At 35.7% G+C, this 19,880-nt stretch overlaps 2 protein-coding genes across 4 annotated transcripts; both read left to right on the top strand.

The window, feature by feature from the left end:
- Positions 1–5,337: 5,337 nt before the first annotated feature.
- LOC106156512 (collagen triple helix repeat-containing protein 1-like) lies at positions 5,338–8,975 on the top strand. The gene is made up of 5 exons (XM_013531791.2): positions 5,338–5,531; positions 6,050–6,164; positions 6,546–6,625; positions 7,825–8,029; positions 8,605–8,975. The coding sequence occupies exons 1-5, from the start codon at positions 5,457–5,459 to the stop codon at positions 8,745–8,747; spliced, it is 618 nt and encodes a 205-aa protein (XP_013387245.2). The 5' UTR covers positions 5,338–5,456; the 3' UTR covers positions 8,748–8,975.
- Positions 8,976–9,481: 506 nt separating this feature from the next.
- LOC106156548 (histidine--tRNA ligase, cytoplasmic) lies at positions 9,482–19,872 on the top strand. Of its 3 annotated transcripts, none has more exons than XM_013531841.2 (14): positions 9,482–9,638; positions 13,833–13,919; positions 14,211–14,330; positions 14,675–14,770; positions 15,111–15,236; positions 15,647–15,754; positions 15,980–16,078; positions 16,582–16,675; positions 17,107–17,234; positions 17,622–17,694; positions 18,108–18,292; positions 18,502–18,618; positions 18,800–18,946; positions 19,276–19,872. In XM_013531841.2, exons 1-14 carry the CDS (start codon positions 9,543–9,545, stop codon positions 19,348–19,350), a joined length of 1,551 nt encoding a protein of 516 aa, XP_013387295.2. In that variant the 5' UTR covers positions 9,482–9,542; the 3' UTR covers positions 19,351–19,872. The 3 variants fall into 3 exon arrangements, with proteins under 3 accessions (XP_013387295.2, XP_086864564.1, XP_086864565.1); XM_087008438.1 differs by lacking the exon at positions 9,482–9,638 and adding an exon at positions 11,472–12,408; XM_087008439.1 differs by lacking the exon at positions 9,482–9,638 and adding an exon at positions 13,168–13,354.
- The last annotated feature ends 8 nt before the right edge of the window (positions 19,873–19,880 follow it).

Genomic DNA, 19,880 nt, shown 5'->3' with positions numbered 1-19,880 from the left:
ATAGAAGTATCTCTTTTGTAACTATGACATAAATGTTATGACTTGCAATAACAAGCTGTAAAAATAGGCTTTTCTATTGATATGCAACAAATATGTTTCGAAAATATCTCGGTCGTTTAAAAAGATTGACCTCCTGGCCTATATACTTAATGAAAACGCTTAGGTCGGAAAGTCTGAAATCTGAATGATTTGAAACGGTCAACTGTCCAGATAGATGTTGGGGAGAATGAAATGCTGGGGATTCATAAAACTGGTGTAGAGCCGCATTTTGCAACTGCAACGCATTTTGCAACCAAAGAAAATCGTGAAAACGAAATTTTCAACCGGAACGCATTTTGCAACCAGAATTTTTTCTTAGTCAATAAATAGCTAGTGAGATGTTCTATAGAGGTAGAATTGGAATGGGGACGGGGTTGTCTCGGCTAGGTACGCTTACATTGGTCAAGCTTTCCCTGTGGTGGACAATTTATTATATACATGCATAATCTATTTCACATTGTTACTTCCTAAACCATCATAGTTAGGAACTTGATACGTCGGGGATTAATAAACATATCATTATAGGGATTTGCAAAGGCTCTTCGGAATTCAATTGTGACTTGGGGTGTGGTCGACCCTGGGGGTGGTCTATTCTAATTTTTATATCGTATTTTATGCTAGGAGCATGAAACGTGGCTACATACTATTTTGAATGTGGAAGGGCACTTCGGCTTTTTTTTTTTTTTTTTTTTTTTTGAGGGGGGGGTGGGGTCCTCGGGGCGGTTGAGTCTAATTAATTGACATTGTTATTCCTGCTATATCTATCCTGAGACCAATAAAGCTGGGAACGTAAGGCTATGGGGATTGAAAAATCTGTCTTTGGGGATGTGCATGGGTCCTTCTGGGTTTTTGTGACATTGGGTGTGGCCGTCCCTGGGGAGGTTGATTTTAAATTTTACATCGTTATTCGTACTTCTACCCTTACGCCATTACAGTTGGGAACATGAAACCTTCCGGGCTGATAAGCTTACCATTGAGGATATGCATAGGTTTCCGGGAATGTTAGTATGATATTTCAGGCGTGGCTATCCCGGGGGGTGGTTGATTCTATTTTTCACAACTTTATTTCTGCCATCTATACCCTTAAATTTTAAGGAACATGGAACGGAGATTGATGAACCTGTCATTTTAATGAATGTGCATGGGTCCTTGAGAAATGTAGAGAACAGCAGAAGCACATACAGAACTAAATGGACTTCCAGCCATATGCATAAATATAGGTCAGGGAATCCAATTAAAAACTAATTCAAGGCCCCACACACTCGATCAGGAATCCTAGCGTTTAACTGCTGTTGTGTCTTAACACAAAACAAAAATGTTTATTTCCCAAGAGCAGTAATTAACATGTGTGTTTTATGTTAAAGAACAATGGGACTTGGACCCTGGGATTCCTGAGAGTATGGGGTCTTGAATGGGTTTTAATTAACTTGACCTATATTCAAGAATACGACTGAAGGTCTGTTATTTAGTACTGTCTGCTGCTTTCTGTACATTTCCCCTTCCTTCCTAACTCGAAGACCGCCACCAGATTCACACATACAGGGTAGGATGTAGTACTAGCTGGGTCGGTCCAACTCTGCAAGGAATCTTAATTGCAATCTATGGAATCACTAATCACTACACCCCCTAGGGACGGCCACACCCCAAGTCACACTAATGTAGCCCACCCATGCACCAAAGACTCGTGTTCCTAATTCGAATGGTCTAGGGGGAGATGAAATAAATTACGGTAATATATATATGTGTACCATCCCCAGGGACAGCCACACCCCAGGTCACACAAAAAAAAAAAAAAAAAAAAAAAAAAAAAAAAAAAAAAAAAAAAAAAAAACCTGCCTATGCACACCCCGACATTTTAGTTTCCTCAACCTAAAGACCTATGGGTATATAGCAGAAAATACAATTTAAAGATAATAATCAACCACCCCTAGGTCACCAAAGTCACCAAAAATCCGAAGGACACGTGCACATCCCTAATGGCAAGTTTAAATATCCCCAACGTCTCATGTTCTTCACTTTAATGGATAGAGGATACCAGTAACAACGATATAAAAAAATATATACCCCCCCCCCAAAGGACTGCAAAGTCCCACTACTAAAGGTCTACGGGTAGATAGCAAAAATTACGATGTAAAAATTACAATCAACCACAATTACAATCAACCACAATTCTGAATAAATATAAATCTACAAGCCTGTTGATCTCGCAGATCAGAAACGTTAATATTAGGCTGCTAAACAACAAGTAGGCCTACCCCCCCCCCCCCCCTCCGAACGCCTTATTAACATGTTTCCAAATGCAGACTGTGCCGCAGATAATACTTTCGGGTCAAATGAGAGCCAGCCAAGGGCACATTTCGGGGACACCATTGATCACATCATGATGGACATTCACAGGTGTAGGACCAGAACAGAGCATCTCGGAAACCAAGGGACAGACGTAAATCATTACACTTGCGCGTGTCTTACCTCATGGAAAAATTAGTCTTCTCAGAGTGGGATGCGACTTGATCAAGATAATTGTAGAGCACAATTATATACACGACCTTCTCTGCTTCTTTTTATTATCTATTTATTTATCTTTAATAATTGATTCCTATTTGTTTATTTATCCATCTTATAATCCAGTAACCTACGCGTAAATTATGTTTTCATAGCCTGGTTTACCTGATCCAGTAGTTTTATGTATCAAGCGGATCTGGGAGGGGAGGACCCAGGGGGTCTGGACCCCCTATTTCTTCCACGCTGATCATAATCTCCCATAATGTACTGATTTTTAGAAATACTGGATCCTCACCTACATACGCCTGTGTATTTTAAAATTACTCAAAACATGCATCCAATACCACTAAAGAAACCCTATTCAGTCATACAAGTGAATTAAAACGTACAGTTTACCTATTTTGGATAATATTTACAGTACAAAAACATTATATTTCTCTCTCATAACGTTGGGCCAACAACAGGTACTTTTTCACCATTATCCCATGAAGTCGCAGGCAATATCTTATGTGGAGATGAAGTCGCAATTTATCCTATGAAGTCGATTTGACAGTAAAATCAGAGCATTTATCCCATGAAGTGGTAATATACCATGAAGTATCTTAACATACGTATTTGTGTGTTAAAATGAAGGATTGCTTAAAAATGTACATATCATATGCTTTTTGTATCAAACATTGTAAAATTACACTCTGATCTAACTGAGCTTTGAGTTATTATATTTTAATGTAATCGTATTTGAAATTTGGAAGGCCAATGACTGAACAGTGTGGAAGGTATAACTGATATTCATTTTTACAGGACGGATAACATAGTGGCATACTTATTCATCTACAAATTGATACGGTAATGACTCGATTTTTTCAAAGGGGAAATTGTAAAATTAAAGATTCTGTAATTTTTCAAAGTCATAAATTCTTGAAATCAGATCGTTCCTTTTCAGCTGTAGCAACATGACTAAAAAGCATGCAACCTGATAGTTCCATTCTATACACAGGATATGAGTATATGCACAACAAATGCTACACAGAAATGTGTTTTTAATGAATCTTTTATTATGCATCTCAAAAACTGGTAAATTTTCCCCATTAAAAAGATCCGAGTCATAACCGTATGTATACTGGGGCGCAGGGTTTGTAGTGGTAATATGGTTGAGGCGTTGGGTTGCATGCTGTATAAAGGGCAGAGAGGTACAAATTTCTTTGTACTACTTTATTCAAAATATCTGCCTCAGAAGCTCCAAAGGAGACAAAATGGTGAAAAGATGCTACCTGTGCTCTTTCTTATACCCTGGTCAGTTCGTGAAATGATGTATAATTTCAAAGTTCTGTGCATAAGTGCTTTTGCTTTTGATTCGTGTGCTTGGTTGATTTTTGAATAATAAAGTTGATGTGTTTGACTGACGATTTTTACCTGAACAAATCTTATATTAGAAATAAATTTTAATAAAAGTCAAAATGTTGTCTATTTATTATGATATAAGAAAATGTTTTCATTGAATTTCGACATAAGTATATAACCATCCACGCACACCTTCCTAAGCCAAAAGGAAAATACATTTAAAAAATAATGATGGATAATTTAAGTTAGTTACAATATGCCAAATATACATGTATATACGGAAAATATGCTATTATCTGCAAATGATACCGCAAGGTATAACCTTTTAACAGAGGTTTGCCAGAATATCAAATATTATGATGATAAATAAAAACAAAGCGGGAAAATAAAATACAATGCCATAAACTAGAGACCAGTATTAAATAAAACAATACAATTACAAAGGGTTGCTTCCAGTAACATTTGACAAAATGAGCAAAAAATTAGTAACCCTTTTTAACTTCAATTAATCTGCGACTGCAAGTGCTCTGTGCGCACGGGTTCTGTGTGTCCTGGCTTGGCAAAATGAAATTGTTCCTGGGGTATACCCGCTGTTGTATCAGTTCAAAAGTTCACTTGTGGTTTTGGCGTATGTTTGTAACACTTCTAAACAGGCGAGCTACACTGTACACTGTACATCATTCAAAAGTTGACCAAATAATTGATAAATGAAGTGACAGTAAAACTACAAGTGGGATAATATTGTCTTTAAAGCCATTTTAGTTTGACATACAGTGTAGGCTTTACCCTACCGTAAAGCGTATTAGGATACATGACCCAGATCGATTGACTCCAATGATTTCCATACTGTTACATTTATGTATTTCTGAGACATTATTAAGAGACCATCACTAATATCAATGTAAAAGAACCGATAATAACCATGCCTCGCATTATGTGCCTCTGTTTGGGTGAAGGACAATCAGCGCTTGACTTGATATTTAATTCAAATCCTGTTTCTGCCGAGTACATTATTTTTACTACTAGTACATACACACACAGCAAATTCTGATTTACTCTTTATCATAAATATCTTAAGTCTATATAGCATTTCCACGTTCTGTTACATCCATATTTCCACTAATCCTGTTTTAAATAGAAAATCGCCACATTAAAGTCTTGAAATAATTATGTTTTGCTTCATTTCGCACCCCAAATTTTAATAGTCTTCATTGTACATGCCCAGTTGTTACTTTGAGAAATGTTTGAAAGCACCGCCTCCTTATAATCCACCTCTCTACGTACGCGCAGATGGTGTTACAACGATTAAGCCTTTGTTAATAGTTATTATCTTCCGTTATTTTGAAGCAAATGGCTTCGCTGTGACTATATTTTGACGTAGCCTATTTCATCTGATGAAGCCAAGAGGAGATTGAAAACAATCAGAGCGTTACTAAGCGGTTAGTTTATATCCTGTTGGAGCAAATCAGAGTGACTTTGCTTAAAGCTTGGGTTCATTATAGTCAAGATACATATACAGGGGTACATGTTAAAAGCATTCTGCAGTCGGATACAGATCCCATCCAGCCACTGATATGAAATATTCAACAACTGTAATTTTTGTTGTTTTGGCAACATTTAGCATAAGCCAACTGGCGACAGATGCCCAGGTAAGATAAGCCAATGGAGAACTCGCTTAGTGTCATCACATTACACATCTTCCAGCTTTAATATTACTAATGTTTTTATTTCTTCAGGTACAGTCAGTGTAATAAATTCAGAAGGCAATTAATCGTAAAGGCGAAGAAAGACTAGACAGCATTGCGGGAAATAGACTGTGAAGTGGATTTTGATAATTTATTTCGATACTTTTCCTAAAGGCCAACTGCGATCTCCCCGAAACTCTGAAATCTGACATAGTCTCGATATTCTCACCACATGTAACATGTCCTGTTTGTTTTAAAGATATTAAAATTCTCAGAAGATGAAAAAGTTCACTAATTTGGATTCCACCATATGAAAATTCGATATTTCACTTCACAAGTCATAATTTTGAAAACATTTTACAGATTTTTCTGTGAATTATAAAGTCTTTATCCTGTGTTTCGTTTACATGAAGATACATGAAAATATTTCAAGCTTATTTTACAGAAAATGATTATAGTCTCATCAGAAGCTTTCATTGTAGCAATGTTATCAAAATGGAAAGGATGGAAAAGACGGAACTGATGGAAGAGATGGCAGAGATGGCAGAGACGGACTTCGGGGTGAAACTGGACCACCAGGACCAAAGGGGGAAGCTGGTGAGTCTCGGATTCACATCAGTTCTTTTTCACACAGCGTGGGTATTTTTAATTAGGGCTTCATTACATGTACATGCACAATGCGTAGTTCTGTTGTAAATATTCTAAATATTCTATATACTTTAGTTACAATAACATATACCTTATTGAGGGCCTTTTTGGGTAATTTATAGAGAGTTTTAACTTGAGGTGGATTTTAAAGCAGTATATTAGCCTGCCAAGAGGAATTGAACCCGGATTCTTTGTGAATTGATGAGAATGAAAGAAGACGAGTGTTGGGGCATCGGGGAGTTTAAGTGAAAAAAGACAATTGCACAGGTAATATCAAATCATCCCGAAGTCTCATTTTAATATATCATAATCTATCCAAATTTATTCCAGGAACCCCTTGTTCCCCTAGAAACGTGAAACAGTTTACATGGACAGATATCAACGACGATAGGGATGTCGGTTTAATTAAGGTAACAGACATTTTGTGAACAATTTAATTTCAATTTAGAATTATGTGCGTACGATGTATGATCTTGCATACTTGTACTGTATCTGTGTATTGTGAAAAATGTTACTACCCCCCCCCCCCCCCCCCCCCCGAAATAAAAATTAAAATGGACAATACAGGGGGAAATTCCTGCCATGCCACACAGATGATTAATAATATCCTATTACATCCGGGATTTTTTCACCAAATCTAATTTTTGTCCTCTCCAAGAATAATAGCTCTACCCGCCTCTGTACTTGGATTCAACGTTTATATGTACTGTTTCTAATGAAATAATGTGGTACTTTGTGACTGACCAGTCATTTAGACAGCCATAGGGCATGTCTCCGCTGATGTCTTCCTGTATAATTCTATAGGAAATATCGACGACAGGTACTTTTGTTCGAGGGGATTTCATTCACTATCTTGAGGGGTTGGATTGGGGAAGATCAGTAGGTTTGTGGGGTAGTTAGACATAAAAATATGACTTGGTTTAAATGAGTAAGCTATACCTTAACCCCAGTCTTAAAACTTCCACATAGTTTTCATGTTCTGTCATATCAGGAAATAGCCAAATAATCGGCAAAATTAAAATTGGCATATTTCAGGATATGATATCTGCCAAATCAGTCACACACAGTAAATAACCAAATAATGAGAAATTAATAAGCCTTTTATTTTAGGATGCGAGGTATGTCACTGAAGTCGGACCAGAAAATAATAATAATAATAATAATAAGCCCAGAAAATATTAAAAAATTGCTTAAAGGGATAATAACTCTTCGTATGAGGTTTATATTTCACAATAAAAACATTGTTAATAACTCATAGAAATATAATATATCCTGTTATACGACAAAAACAGCAGTTATAGCTATTATTCTGATATCTGAGCTTGTCTTCAGACCACGTGACCTCCATTGATGGCTATACTCTGTTAAAATCTCTTAAGAGATTTTAACCAAAAACCAAACTTTTTAGAAAAAAACCAGGGACTAACTTTGAATGTAAAAATGGATTCAGTAATCATTGGTAAGTATGGGAAAATTGTTGTTTACTCCAGGAAAATTCATTTTTTGGCCAAAACGAAGAGTTATTATCGCTTTAACGAGTAACGACTCTTTGTAAACAGGTGGTTTTTTTTAAATGAATAATAAATGTTACGTTTGCATTTAATTTCAGGACGTGTGGTTTACCAAAACAACGGGAACAACCATGCTCCGTGTCGGTTTCCATGGTAATGTCCGTATCATGGCAACTGCTGGAAAAAATGAAGCCTGTCGCAGATATTGGTTTACTTTCAACGGCACTGAATGTGACAGCCCAACGTTTATAGATGGACAGTTTTATTCCAGCCATACATATAATGTTCACCAGCATTCCACCAGTAAGTTAGAATGCAATGTACTGTACCATATATTATGAAAGTGCGGCACATATACTGTATAGATAAAAGTAATAATGTTTAATTCTTTTTGGCAATACTTTTTGAAAAAGAGACTGCACTTTGCATGCTCTTCAGGCGCGTACAGTTGAAGGAAGCACATGACTGCTCGCACTTGCGTGTATATGGGGGGGGGGGGGGGGGTTAACCATGTATAAAAATGTAGCGAGGGGGGGGGGGGGGGTAGGCCTATCCCTTAGCACCCTGAAAACCTAACTCTGCTTTCTGTGTTAAAGACTCGTGGATGATGACAAAGGTGGTGGGTTGAGTAAGCACCCATTACTTGTAGGCCTACGATTATACCATATGTTGATGCTTTAATGAAAAAAAAAAAAAAATGGATAAAAATGAAGAGTAAAAGTAGCCTAGATAGATCGTGTGTGCATTAGTATTCAATTGACAATAATTGCACAAGGAATAATGAGAATATGAAGTTTTACATGTTTTAACATTGCAAATTCTTGATTGCTCCCTTTTATCTTTAACATTTACGTGTATCTCCCTTTGCAACCTTTCAGTTGAAGGAATCTGTGAGAACCTGGCAGCCGGAGAAGTGGTGATTGGTTTTCATGTTGGGCAATGCAGAAACCGTGCTTCTGAAACAGCCAATGCATACACAGGATGGGCCAGTGCTACCAGAATTATCGTGGAAGAAATCTAAAAATTGCCAAAAATGCGTGTTTTTTTCATTATTTTTATGCTAATTTTTTCTACTGAATGACATGTACCGGGTATGATCATGTAGGCATATGCCCCTTTACAGCGCTAGATAACAAGCTTTTATAGCAGGCCTGTGCCTCGGGAATTTCAAGGGACTACCAGTATGCGATATTGGGCAACTTTTACTACATTCAGTAACTTTATTTCACCAATAAAAATTCCTCTCTGACATGGTTTTATTTTGTTTTAAACAAACACAAAGAATATCACATTGTTATTAGAAGTAATATTCAAACACGTTAACATGGGCGAATGACTTCGAATATCATGCCAGTAAAATTGTCCGTTCCAATTAAATTGTTTTTCATGTAGGAAGACCTAGTGTACTAATTATATAATACAAGAAATTGATATTTCTTTAACTATTAAAGTGCCTGAGTGGGCGTATTGTGCAATTATTAATAGGCCTCCATCATTTCCTATTTTTAGTACGTTTAACTACCCCCCCCCCTTAGTTAGTATTTAGATTTAGTTCTTCGTGGTGATTTTTTTTACATACTCGCAGGCCCCTCTTCGTTGGACGATTATATGTTATTCATTTTAAAAATACTTCATCGCTCTTGGTCGTATCTATTTTCGCTAAATGGTACACTGTAGTCCAATGTGGACCTTAAATGTCGTTTTACGACATGTAGGCCTACACATGTATACATGTCGTTTCAGTACTGATTAGCCACTAGTTTGCATGCGGTAGACTGGGATAAGGATTGTCTTGTTATCAAATCGAGGTTCTAAAATGGCGACAGTAGATCGTGCCGAAATTCAGGAAAAAATAAAAGTTCAGGGGGAAGTTGTCAGAAAATTGAAGGCGGACAAGGCAGATAAAGAACAGGTTTGTATATACAAACAGTGCTCTATTACCTCACCATTATATAAGAAAAACTGATTTGTTTTTCTCTCAAACTGGGAGGCGAATTTATGCCGGTCAGCTGTCTCGATTTGTTCAACACGTGTTGCAAAGTGGAGAAACACAGAACTTTACTTCAGCAAACACAAAGGTCGATCTGTATCAGTTTACTTTGACACGTATTTTACGTGCTAAATTTAGGTAGTAATGTTGACAACTAGTCGGTTAATGACCTCGTGTTTAGTAGATTTGCCTACACTACAGACAATATCAAAGTCGTACAATAACGGAGTTAACACATGAATGATGCAATCGCATTTGACCATTTGTGTTACCTTCACATCTGTGATGGACGTACCATGACAGTGATGGGTATATGAATTATGTGAAAAATCTAGTTACGTGCTAGTAGCTAAGTTAATTTCAGAAAGGAATATATGTCAATGACATTGATAATATTGTGATTAGTTTTACATTGCTTAACATGTAAAGCAAAGTTACATGATTTAGCACTCAAGTCTTCATTTTCAACTCGACTGAGTTAGGAGGCGGTCATTTATTAATTCATTTATTATGCTTACCTTTGGCTTTCAACAGTGTGGGAATTGAAGAGGTAAGAGGTAATCAAAAAACTTGAGTGTCCTGCATCATGGTAATCGCTAGCTGACCATCATTTTATAGTAATGAAAACTCATGTCTTTCATGTATTTGCACATATATTAACTTACATATCAGAAATAGTAAAAAGGAATGCAAGGGCGGGTCCAGAGATATTTTCTGACAGTCTTCCAAATTATCTTTATTGATCCATCCTCCATATTTGACCGTCTTCCGACACAAAACATTAGATAGCCGTCAATGTAAACTTGAAAATCTTACCGTCTTCCAAAAAACCCAGAAGACGCCCTAAATCTTCCCTTAGGAACGCGAGCTAGCTAACACTTTAAACATTGTTATAAGGGGCTGGGGGAAATTTGTGAAATTAATTTAATGCAAAGTGCATGATACACCTGCTGATAGTAACAAGGAAACAAGAAAGAACAGTGATGAAAAACAAACAAAAAAAAATTAGTTTTTATTTCTATTGATTTATTTTTATTTGTAGTACTGGTTCATTTTAATTGATATCATATTAAAATAATGAAACAGTTGGATCCATTTTGGTAATTGATGTATACATAAAAAAATTCTTAGTTAAACTAAAATGATAAGAAAATCTGTTATTGCATGAAACTTACCATTATTTCATCATACTTTCTTTCTCTTTCCTTTTTGCTCTGAGCCCTGTAATTATTGACTTTTTGTCATTTCCTATGAGCTAGGTTGCTTTCTTCACATTTTCCACATAATGGTCTGTCAAATAAGTCTCACCTGTATCTATACAGCAAGTGAGACCAGAACCCAACCTTGTAGTTCAGATAAGGTAAAAATGAATAAAATTTAATTAAACTGACCACAAGAGTGGTAGACCTTGATGGTTGCTTAAGACAGTCTGGGGTTAGACAACATGATAAAAACTGATAAGAAAGTCAAGGTTGGCAAGCCTTGAGGCTTAAATTAGCCAGCACTTCACAGATCTTGCCAACCCCACGAAGGACTTTAGGTCAAAAAGGCAATGTCTAATTTAGACATAGTGAAGAAGTAGCTTCATTTTTCTCCTCTTTGCTGTACAAGAGGAAGGGCTATCACAATCAGTGTGCACTTTTTCCCAAACGTTTAAGTACTATTTCCATGAGGATGTCAAAATCGGAATTTAGAAATTAATCCCATTTTACCATGAACTTATGACATATCTGCTTGGTAATCGGAAAGATCATGTGCTGTACTACCAGCAGTTCACTGACTTGACATGCACTGTGCATGTGCAAGTATAAAAAGATTTTGGAAGTGTACGAGCATGTCAGGCTGATATATTACAGTCAATAGATTGCTGTGTAATAAGATACTTGAGAGTGTGTTGCGGCTTGTTATACTTTGTGGACTGGTTAGAATATACTTCTAAGAGGTAGCCTATTGTGGCAAGTAAAATCTGTGCTGGGAGGAGAACTGGACATCTAAGGTTATTCCTCTGCTGTGGTGGAAGTGAGCGTTGGAGATCTACCGGAAAATTACAGTTGCTGTCACTTCAAGTGGAACTATACACATTGTTTATGCCCAAAGTGGAAAGGCATGCGTGCATGCAAGTCAAACTATCAAATTTGCACTGGAAGCACACTTGCGTGCTGTGCTCATACACAGAAAGAGGACAGCTATGTCGCTTGTCTGTGGAACTTGACACCCATTTTTAAAACAGCAATAACATTGTCACAGTGAATTGTTTGAAAAGTGGCATTATAATTGGCTTAACTTCATGAAGATAACATTTTGCTGTCACTTCTGTGTGAAAGAGCCTGGGAAGTAACCCGGAAAACTGAGGGAGCTGTTGTTTTTATGCTGTAATATATCTGATTATTTAAACTAGTGGTCATTTGGTCATTGTCACTGTAGGTAGAAATAAACATCTACCAAGCTGGCTACTGGTTACTGGCATAGCCACAGTTGTGCAAGTTGCCATTAATAAGCAATGCGTTAACTATAGAAAACAGGTGATTATTTCATGGTAAACATATTTTATTTGGAAGAGAACAGTGATGCATGCAGTATGTATGGAAAACCTATCATACCTCCAGAGATGCAAAAGTACAGAGAGGTGCGAGTTATAGGAGAACATATCAAGGAGTTGAAAACCCATAAGCCATTGCACTATAAATCTCAGGTGAAGTTGAGGTTTAAAATATATTTTTTTCTAATAATGAAGACTCCTCTTGTCCAGGTTGTCCCGTTTAACGAAGCTTTGCAGCTTGATTAATTCCTGGGTCTTTTTGGTTCTCAAATAAAATGAAAATTTTCTGGGTATAGCACCAGCTGTTTCATTTTTATTTATTTATTTATTTATTTGTTTTTGGCTAAAGTAGTGCACAGAATTGTCTGTCAGGCCATTGCTTAACGTGCACCTTGTTTTTCAGATGGTTTTGATGAAAAAGGTTCAGTTATGGACATGAATGTGCATATCGAGGCAGCTGGCAAAATGATTTTATCAAAAATTTAACAGCTATTATAAAACCATAGACATTTTAGTCAATGATTTACCTAGCAGTCACAACAGGTCAAAATTTTATCAAAGCGACACCTCACAGGGTTGTTATAGTCCAAAATATTTATATTTTAAATATGATAGAAATGTTAAATGTCACATTGCATGCTTGGCATTGTGCTTGTAGCATTTAACATACCAATGCCATCTTAGAAATCATTAGAGTTGAAAATGTGCATTAAGGCTGTGATGGAAAAATGATTAAAATCAATAGGGTGATTGAAGGATATTACTAATAAACTGTTTATCACCTGAGAAAAATGTAGAAATATTAAATTCAAAGATTGCCTTGGACTATAATTGGCTAAGTTCTGCAGTCAGAGTGAATTTTGGTGTCATGGAAACCAGCCATTTTTTTGCATCCACAGATAGATGCGAGTTGCTGACATAGAGGCTTTCTCTCATCTTTCCATGTGCGTCACCTATCCTTTACCCCATACTTCTGCGGATTGACATGGCTTCTGGAATCAAATGTCGTCGTTTCATTCACTCCTTGTTGCGCACTTGTAAACGTGGTCACGTACCTGTGCTACAACGTCATTGTCACCATGGAATGACAATTGAACAGGTTAGTCATATGCTGTACTAGGTGATAGTTTCTTTTCTCACTGGAGTATTATCATTGTTTGGTATATCCAGGTTGCAATTGTGACTTGGCATCAAATCATTGCATGTAATCAATACTAGATATTTGGAAGATAATGGGTTTTCTTTATTCAAAGCAAACTTTTATCTCATAGCAAAATTTATGTTGTACCACAGTATTGTTACCCTCTCTTATTTTTTCATTTCACTCTTAACTATCCATCTAAATTGAAGAAATGTCTCTTTTTAAGCATTGATTAAAACAGACACTTGCTGAATTTATTTGCATGCCTTCGATAAAAATGGATCTTATCAGGTATTTTGTAGTCTACATTGAGCATTAATTATTCATTGTTGTTTTGGGCAGTGTGTTAATCATGTGTTGTGTGACAGAAGTGTTTTTCTTCCTTGCCTCTCCTGTGAGAATAAACTTACCTTGTCATATCTTTGCATAATTTCAGATTGAGCAAGAAGTGGCCAAACTTTTAGAGTTGAAAGCACAGATTGGAGATGATGGAGCAAAGAAATTTGTACTTAAAACTCCCAAGGTGAGAGGAAAGGGGATGAGATTTGGCTGTTCATTAGTTATGCTTTTTTGCATATTCCATACTCAGTTTTTCTCTCAATTCTATGACACTAATTCTTGGGAGCACTGTGTTGACACTCCACACACCTAACTTACCCATTCCTTTTGGTCAGGTGTCGTTGCCTGAGTGTAGTAAAAGCTCATGTCTGTCCACTATTTAAGGCATACCATTTATATTTTAAAAACTCCCAACGAGGAATCTCTGTTTGTTAGGATTCACAGATATTTTGTGTTAAATGTGAACTTTCTTCAGGGTACACGAGACTACAGTCCCCAACAGATGGCGATACGAGAGGGTGTGTTTGACACCATCATTAGTTGTTTCAAACGCCACGGTGCTGAGACCATTGACACGCCAGTATTTGAACTGAAGGTTGGTATTTTCATATTATCAAATGGTCTGAAAGAAACTTTTAATGTGGTATTATGGTATCTTTTATTATGATATTAAAATATCCTAGTTAAACAAATTAATCAAAGTACAGATGTTATTTTATGACATGAATAACCAAAGTTAAAAAGTGAATGCAATACAGTGGTATATGATTGATTTCAGCTGTTATTACCTTTAAAATTATGTAAAATTTTCCGAGATTTTTTTATTTTTGTAAGATGTATTTGCTGCCTTTTAGAAATGTAACCCATGAAAATAGATTCTTGAATGTACCATGTACACAAAACACAATGTAGAGATTGACGTTAGTGTATTTTTTACAGGAAACACTTACAGGAAAGTATGGAGAAGATTCCAAGCTTATTTATGACCTAAAAGACCAGGGAGGGGAGATCCTGTCTCTCAGATATGATCTCACAGTATCTTTGCATATGTGGTACACATAGTGGGTTTTATTAAGAGCATTTGTTAATAAGTTTTATGATTTTTAATGGATTGATTGCATAATATTGATTATTCTTAATTTTTAAACCTTTTTCTATTAAAAACATTAGAGACTTGCATATTTTTGTGAATGAAATGTTATTTTACTGCTGTAAAATGGGAAGAAGATAAAGCTTTGAAGAACCTGCTGGTCAAACTGATAAAGCTCAACATTTTCAGTGCAGATGAATAGGTACCATTTCTACCTATTTATCACCAGTCTTATATATCGTTCATATCGCATGAAGCAAAATTCACCTTAACCAGCAACTTCAGGTTCCTTTTGCCAGATATCTGGCCATGAATAAGATCCAGAACATCAAGAGATACCACATAGCCAAAGTGTACAGACGAGATAACCCCGCCATGACTAAGGGAAGGTTCAGGGAGTTTTATCAGTGTGTAAGTAACTTGGACAGAAAGGGGGATATATGTGACCAGTAACTTCAATATGATACGTACCCCATGACTTTTAGCTTGATTACTTGTTGAAACTTAAAAAGAATATTACTAAGTAAAATGTATCACAGAAAAAAGTCAAAAGCATTTATTTTTAAGAGATGAAAATTTTAAGTATGTATACTTCTATGAGTATGGAGTAAGCTTCATGGGATGCCTTATCTCAAATGTGATCATGTAGGGGATTGGAGGAGTTTTGACTTCTGACTTCCTGAGTTGTTATTCAACTGAATATGAACCTGTACTTCATGATTTACATCATTAAAAATCTCGATTTGATGTGCCAGACAGTATTGCATGTAAATTTGGCAAGAAAGTCAAAAATAATATTTAAATTTTGCTTAATGTTTCAGGATTTTGACATAGCAGGCTTATATGACCCTATGCTACCAGATGCTGAGTGTTTAAAGATTGTAGCCGAAATTTTACAAGAATTAAATCTTGGAGAATTTGTGATAAAGGTAAGACATTCTAAGATTTATTCCAGTACAATCAACACTATTTTTACAACCTAATAATAATATAATTTTCATTACAGATCACTAAAAAAATGTGCAATTTCAGTTGTGAATTGGTATCAAGTGATTGAAAGTGTGTGTGTGAGATATACATACAACAAAAATAAGATTGATTATATCGAGTTAAAGCAGATGAAATTTGATATGCCATTCTTCTGTCATTAATAGGTGAATCACAGGAAAATTCTAGATGGCATGTTTGGAGCCTGTGGTGTCCCAGAAGAGAAGTTTAGGTCTATATGTTCTGCTGTTGATAAGCTAGACAAGGTAGGTAGTAAAAAGTGCATAATTTTAACAAAGCAGCTCATGGGTTTTTAAAAGTCATCCCATGTATGTGTGAGATGTGAATCAATGATGATAATTCATTGTTTTTTTTTTTCAAAGTGTGACTTGAATATTTTAACACTTATTAAGACAAAAGTCTCACACGTGTATGTGTATTGAATTCTCTTCAGTGGTTGTATTTATTCAGTTCAAAGGGTAACATACTATCAGTGGTATTTGATGGGTAGCAGTTTGAAATACAGTGTTTGGATAAAGTGCAGATTAAACAGAATCACTTGCCAAGAATTTTCATGTTTTACCCCTAGCAATTTTCCCATGACCAAGTTATCAAAAAAATGAAACAATTTTTTTTCTGTGCCACGTTTGGCGTGCTTTGAGTATGCACACTGGATATTGTTTACTCATGCACTTCTTGCTTGTGCTGACTAACACTTACCAGATTTCCTGAGAACATAATTTTTTCATAAAAGTGTATTTGGTTTCAGACATTCTGGGATGATGTCAGAACAGAAATGGTGGATGAGAAAGGTTTAGAACCATCTTCTGCAGATCTGATAGGAACTTACGTTAAACAAAGCGGTAAATTATCACAATATTTTTCATCATGTTTTTTTGTTATCAGGTCATTTGATAGAGGTTTATTGTATGCTTATGTGTAATTCTTTCCTTCACTTGTCATCTATTTCTGCATTTTCATCTTGTCACTCCTGTAGCTCCTGCAAGTCAAATCTGTCAAAAAGTTGGACAGAGATGAAGGAGAGACAAAAATAATTATGTGCTGCTTTGGTGAGATTAACAGTACTCACACTAGCACATAAAATTTACACCACTTAAAGCATTCAGTTTTGGCTGAAAAAAAAAACAAACAAACATTCATAGTGTCTAATTATTGCCAAACTGTCATCAGATGTGCTAAAGAAATCTTGATATGGTGATAAAAGTTGATCCACACATTTAAAAAGATGCAAAAGTACACCATATCTGTAAATGCTACTTTTAAAACTTTTTAGGTGGGACAGAACTAATAGAAATGTTGCTGCAAGATGAGAGGTTGTCCAAAAGTAAAGATGCCAAAGAAGGTTTAGAACAAATGAAGTTGCTCTTGAGGTATTGTGAACTGTATGGAATTAAAGATAAGGTGAGTTTGAAATCCACTATTTAACAGTTTGTGTTAGGCTCTGAATATTTAAAATTTTTCATGTACTGAATAATGACTAATGACTAATGGGTAATATGTCTTTGGATAAGTTATGTCTTCTGTGAACCAAATTGCCATGTGCATGTGTGTTTAGCAATCTTTACGACACAATATTTGTCATGTCTCACATTCTGTGTGACATCAGACAGGTTTTCAATGTTCCTCCTCTTTTCCATCAAGTCATTAAAACTTTTTTTTTTGAATTATGACTAGATTGAGTTTGACAAGTGTGAATGTAATATTTGGTTTCTTATTCAATATTCAGAGCCTGATAAGATTACTACCATAGACAATGTATCTCATTGAATATTTTATTATAATTCACAGGTGATATTTGACCTGAGCCTTGCTCGTGGATTAGATTATTACACAGGGGTTATATATGAAGCCATTTTAAAAGGCAAGTTTTTGTTAATCTTAAAAAAATTAAGAAATTGCTTTATTTTCAATTTAAAGATAAATCTTTGTCTTTTTAATGCATTATTTGCTTTCTCTGTCAGTCTTTACAGTTTTTAAAGGAATTTGTTTTTTGCTTGTACTTTTTAAAAATCCATGTGTTAAAGATGAATCAGTATAGTATTTTGGCACCTACATGTTGTTCTGAGATTTCTCCTCACCAAAATGTACATTTTTAAAACATCAATATATAGTCAAGTTTTTAACAAAGCACATACAGAATGCATGTTCTTGCGTGCACACACATGCACACACACTCACGCGCCAGTTAATGAGGGGGAGGAGCACCCGTCACCTAGAAGATCATCCTCAAGCTATTTTATTTCATAAACAAATCATTGTACATCCTATATCCAGGTTTTACAAACACCCCCTTGGCAGCAGGGGCAGGAGAGGAGCAGCTAGGAGTGGGCAGTGTGGCGGGAGGGGGAAGGTATGATAACTTAGTAGGAATGTTTGATGCCAAAGGCAAGAATGTGCCCTGTGTTGGTGTCAGTATAGGAGTAGAGAGGGTGTTCTCCATCATCGAGGCCAAGTGTCAGGTAAGGACTTTTATTGCTTCTCTTGTTTTGGTTTTAGAGATATCTTTCTTTTGTAAAAGTTGGATGTTTGATTACTGAACACTTTTTATTCAGGGTTGCTTTTCTTTGTTATGAATTGTAGAAAAAATACAATTATGAGGGAACTTGGATTTTCCAGTGTGTGAAATTTAAAAATAGGTTTTAATGTATGTTAATTTTAACTTTCCCAGGCTTCCCAAATAAAAAGCAGGACCACACAGACAGAGGTATATGTGGTGTCAGCACAAAAAAATCTCCACGAAGATAGGATGAAGCTGTGTGCAGAACTGTGGGATGCTAATATTAAGGTGAATAACCAACTGATGTGAATTTTTTGTGTAATTTTCTTAAATGCAGACACAGAGACTTATAATTATCCCAAGTTTTAAGATTCTCTGGTCTGTTTTGAAAAAAAGGAAAGAAACATATTACAGCATTGTTTATAGAATTTTACGTTTTGCACAGTAAGAAACATGTTAATAACTCTAGGCGGAGCATTCATGCAAGAAGAGCCCAAAACTATTGAAGCAATTCCAGGACTGTGAAGACATGCAGATTCCCCTGGCAATTATTATAGGAGAATCTGAGCTACAGAATAATGTGGTCACCATGAGGAATGTTTCTACTAGAGAAGAGGTTAGAACATAAAATTCTGAATTTTAACAAATAATTTGAGTGTTAATTGTTCATTGGGTTTGCAAAATAACGTTACTGCCCAATTTTTGTGTCACCATATTTTAAGTTTGAGTTCATGATGCATCCATGGTAATATGTTAAAATGTGAATTTTTTTATATAGAATAATAAAATGCTTTTCAAATATAACTTTGTTTGAAATGTCTATGAAACTGATTTCCATTTAGAACAACTATGCAGTGGATTGCATTATTTATGGACTCTGAGTACATATTGAATTTTTTTAAACATTTCAAAGAGTTTCATGTTAATGACTGATTGATTTTTCAGAAAGAGGTACCAAGAGACAAAATGGTGGAAGAAATCAAGAAAACCCTGAGGGATCTACAGACGCAGTCGAAATAAACCCATCAATGTTTGTTGCAACTGCCTAGTAAAAAGGACCACGAATGTGTCACTCCGAGATCTTTCAAAAACTCACACTATTTATTGCCTCTTCACAAGACAAAATAACAGTGGTTTGCTTATGGCAAAAATCTAAAGAATTTCATCCTGAAATACTTTATTAAATCAGGATGTGTTTTGAATATGAAATATTCATAATGTGATTGTCAGATAATAAAGTGGGGAATGTATCCGAAGTTCAGATGTTTTTAATCTGAGGGATTACCCTGGCTAACTTTCTCACTGTGCCTCGAATAGAAAGCTCCTTGGTCAAGGATTTTGATTTTCGAATTGATGGATTCTGTTTTGTTCATGCAGAAAAAGCTGCTGTGGGGTCATTAGATGTATTTACTAAGTGTTGTTTGAAAAGTGTATGAGATTGTGACTTTACGTATATATGTCTTTAATTAAAGGGAAAAAATGCATAAATGTACTATAAATGCATCCATGATAAGGAATTAAATAAATTGAGACAGATCTTTAGTGATAAA

This window comes from Lingula anatina, chromosome 3 (assembly GCF_051362555.1).
Source record: "Lingula anatina isolate TDL-2025a chromosome 3, LinAna3.0, whole genome shotgun sequence".
Lineage (NCBI taxonomy): Eukaryota > Metazoa > Brachiopoda > Lingulata > Lingulida > Lingulidae > Lingula > Lingula anatina.
The sequence above is the reverse complement of the archived record's forward strand: the minus strand, read 5'-3'. Positions and strand labels throughout refer to the sequence as shown.

What these genes read in the sequence shown, in the direction of transcription:
- LOC106156548 (XM_087008438.1), top strand. Translation starts at nt 12,250, where the DNA reads ATGGTAAACATATTTTATTTGGAAGAGAACAGTGATGCATGCAGTATG. An exon ending in CTCTCAGATATGATCTCACA is followed by an intron (nt 14,771 to 15,110) that starts GTATCTTTGCAT and finishes CAGCAACTTCAG; the next exon opens with GTTCCTTTTGCCAGATATCT. An exon ending in ATATGAAGCCATTTTAAAAG is followed by an intron (nt 17,695 to 18,107) that starts GCAAGTTTTTGT and finishes TCCTATATCCAG; the next exon opens with GTTTTACAAACACCCCCTTG.
- LOC106156512 (XM_013531791.2), top strand. Translation starts at nt 5,457, where the DNA reads ATGAAATATTCAACAACTGTAATTTTTGTTGTTTTGGCAACATTTAGC. An exon ending in AGGACCAAAGGGGGAAGCTG is followed by an intron (nt 6,165 to 6,545) that starts GTGAGTCTCGGA and finishes AATTTATTCCAG; the next exon opens with GAACCCCTTGTTCCCCTAGA. An exon ending in GGGATGTCGGTTTAATTAAG is followed by an intron (nt 6,626 to 7,824) that starts GTAACAGACATT and finishes ATTTAATTTCAG; the next exon opens with GACGTGTGGTTTACCAAAAC.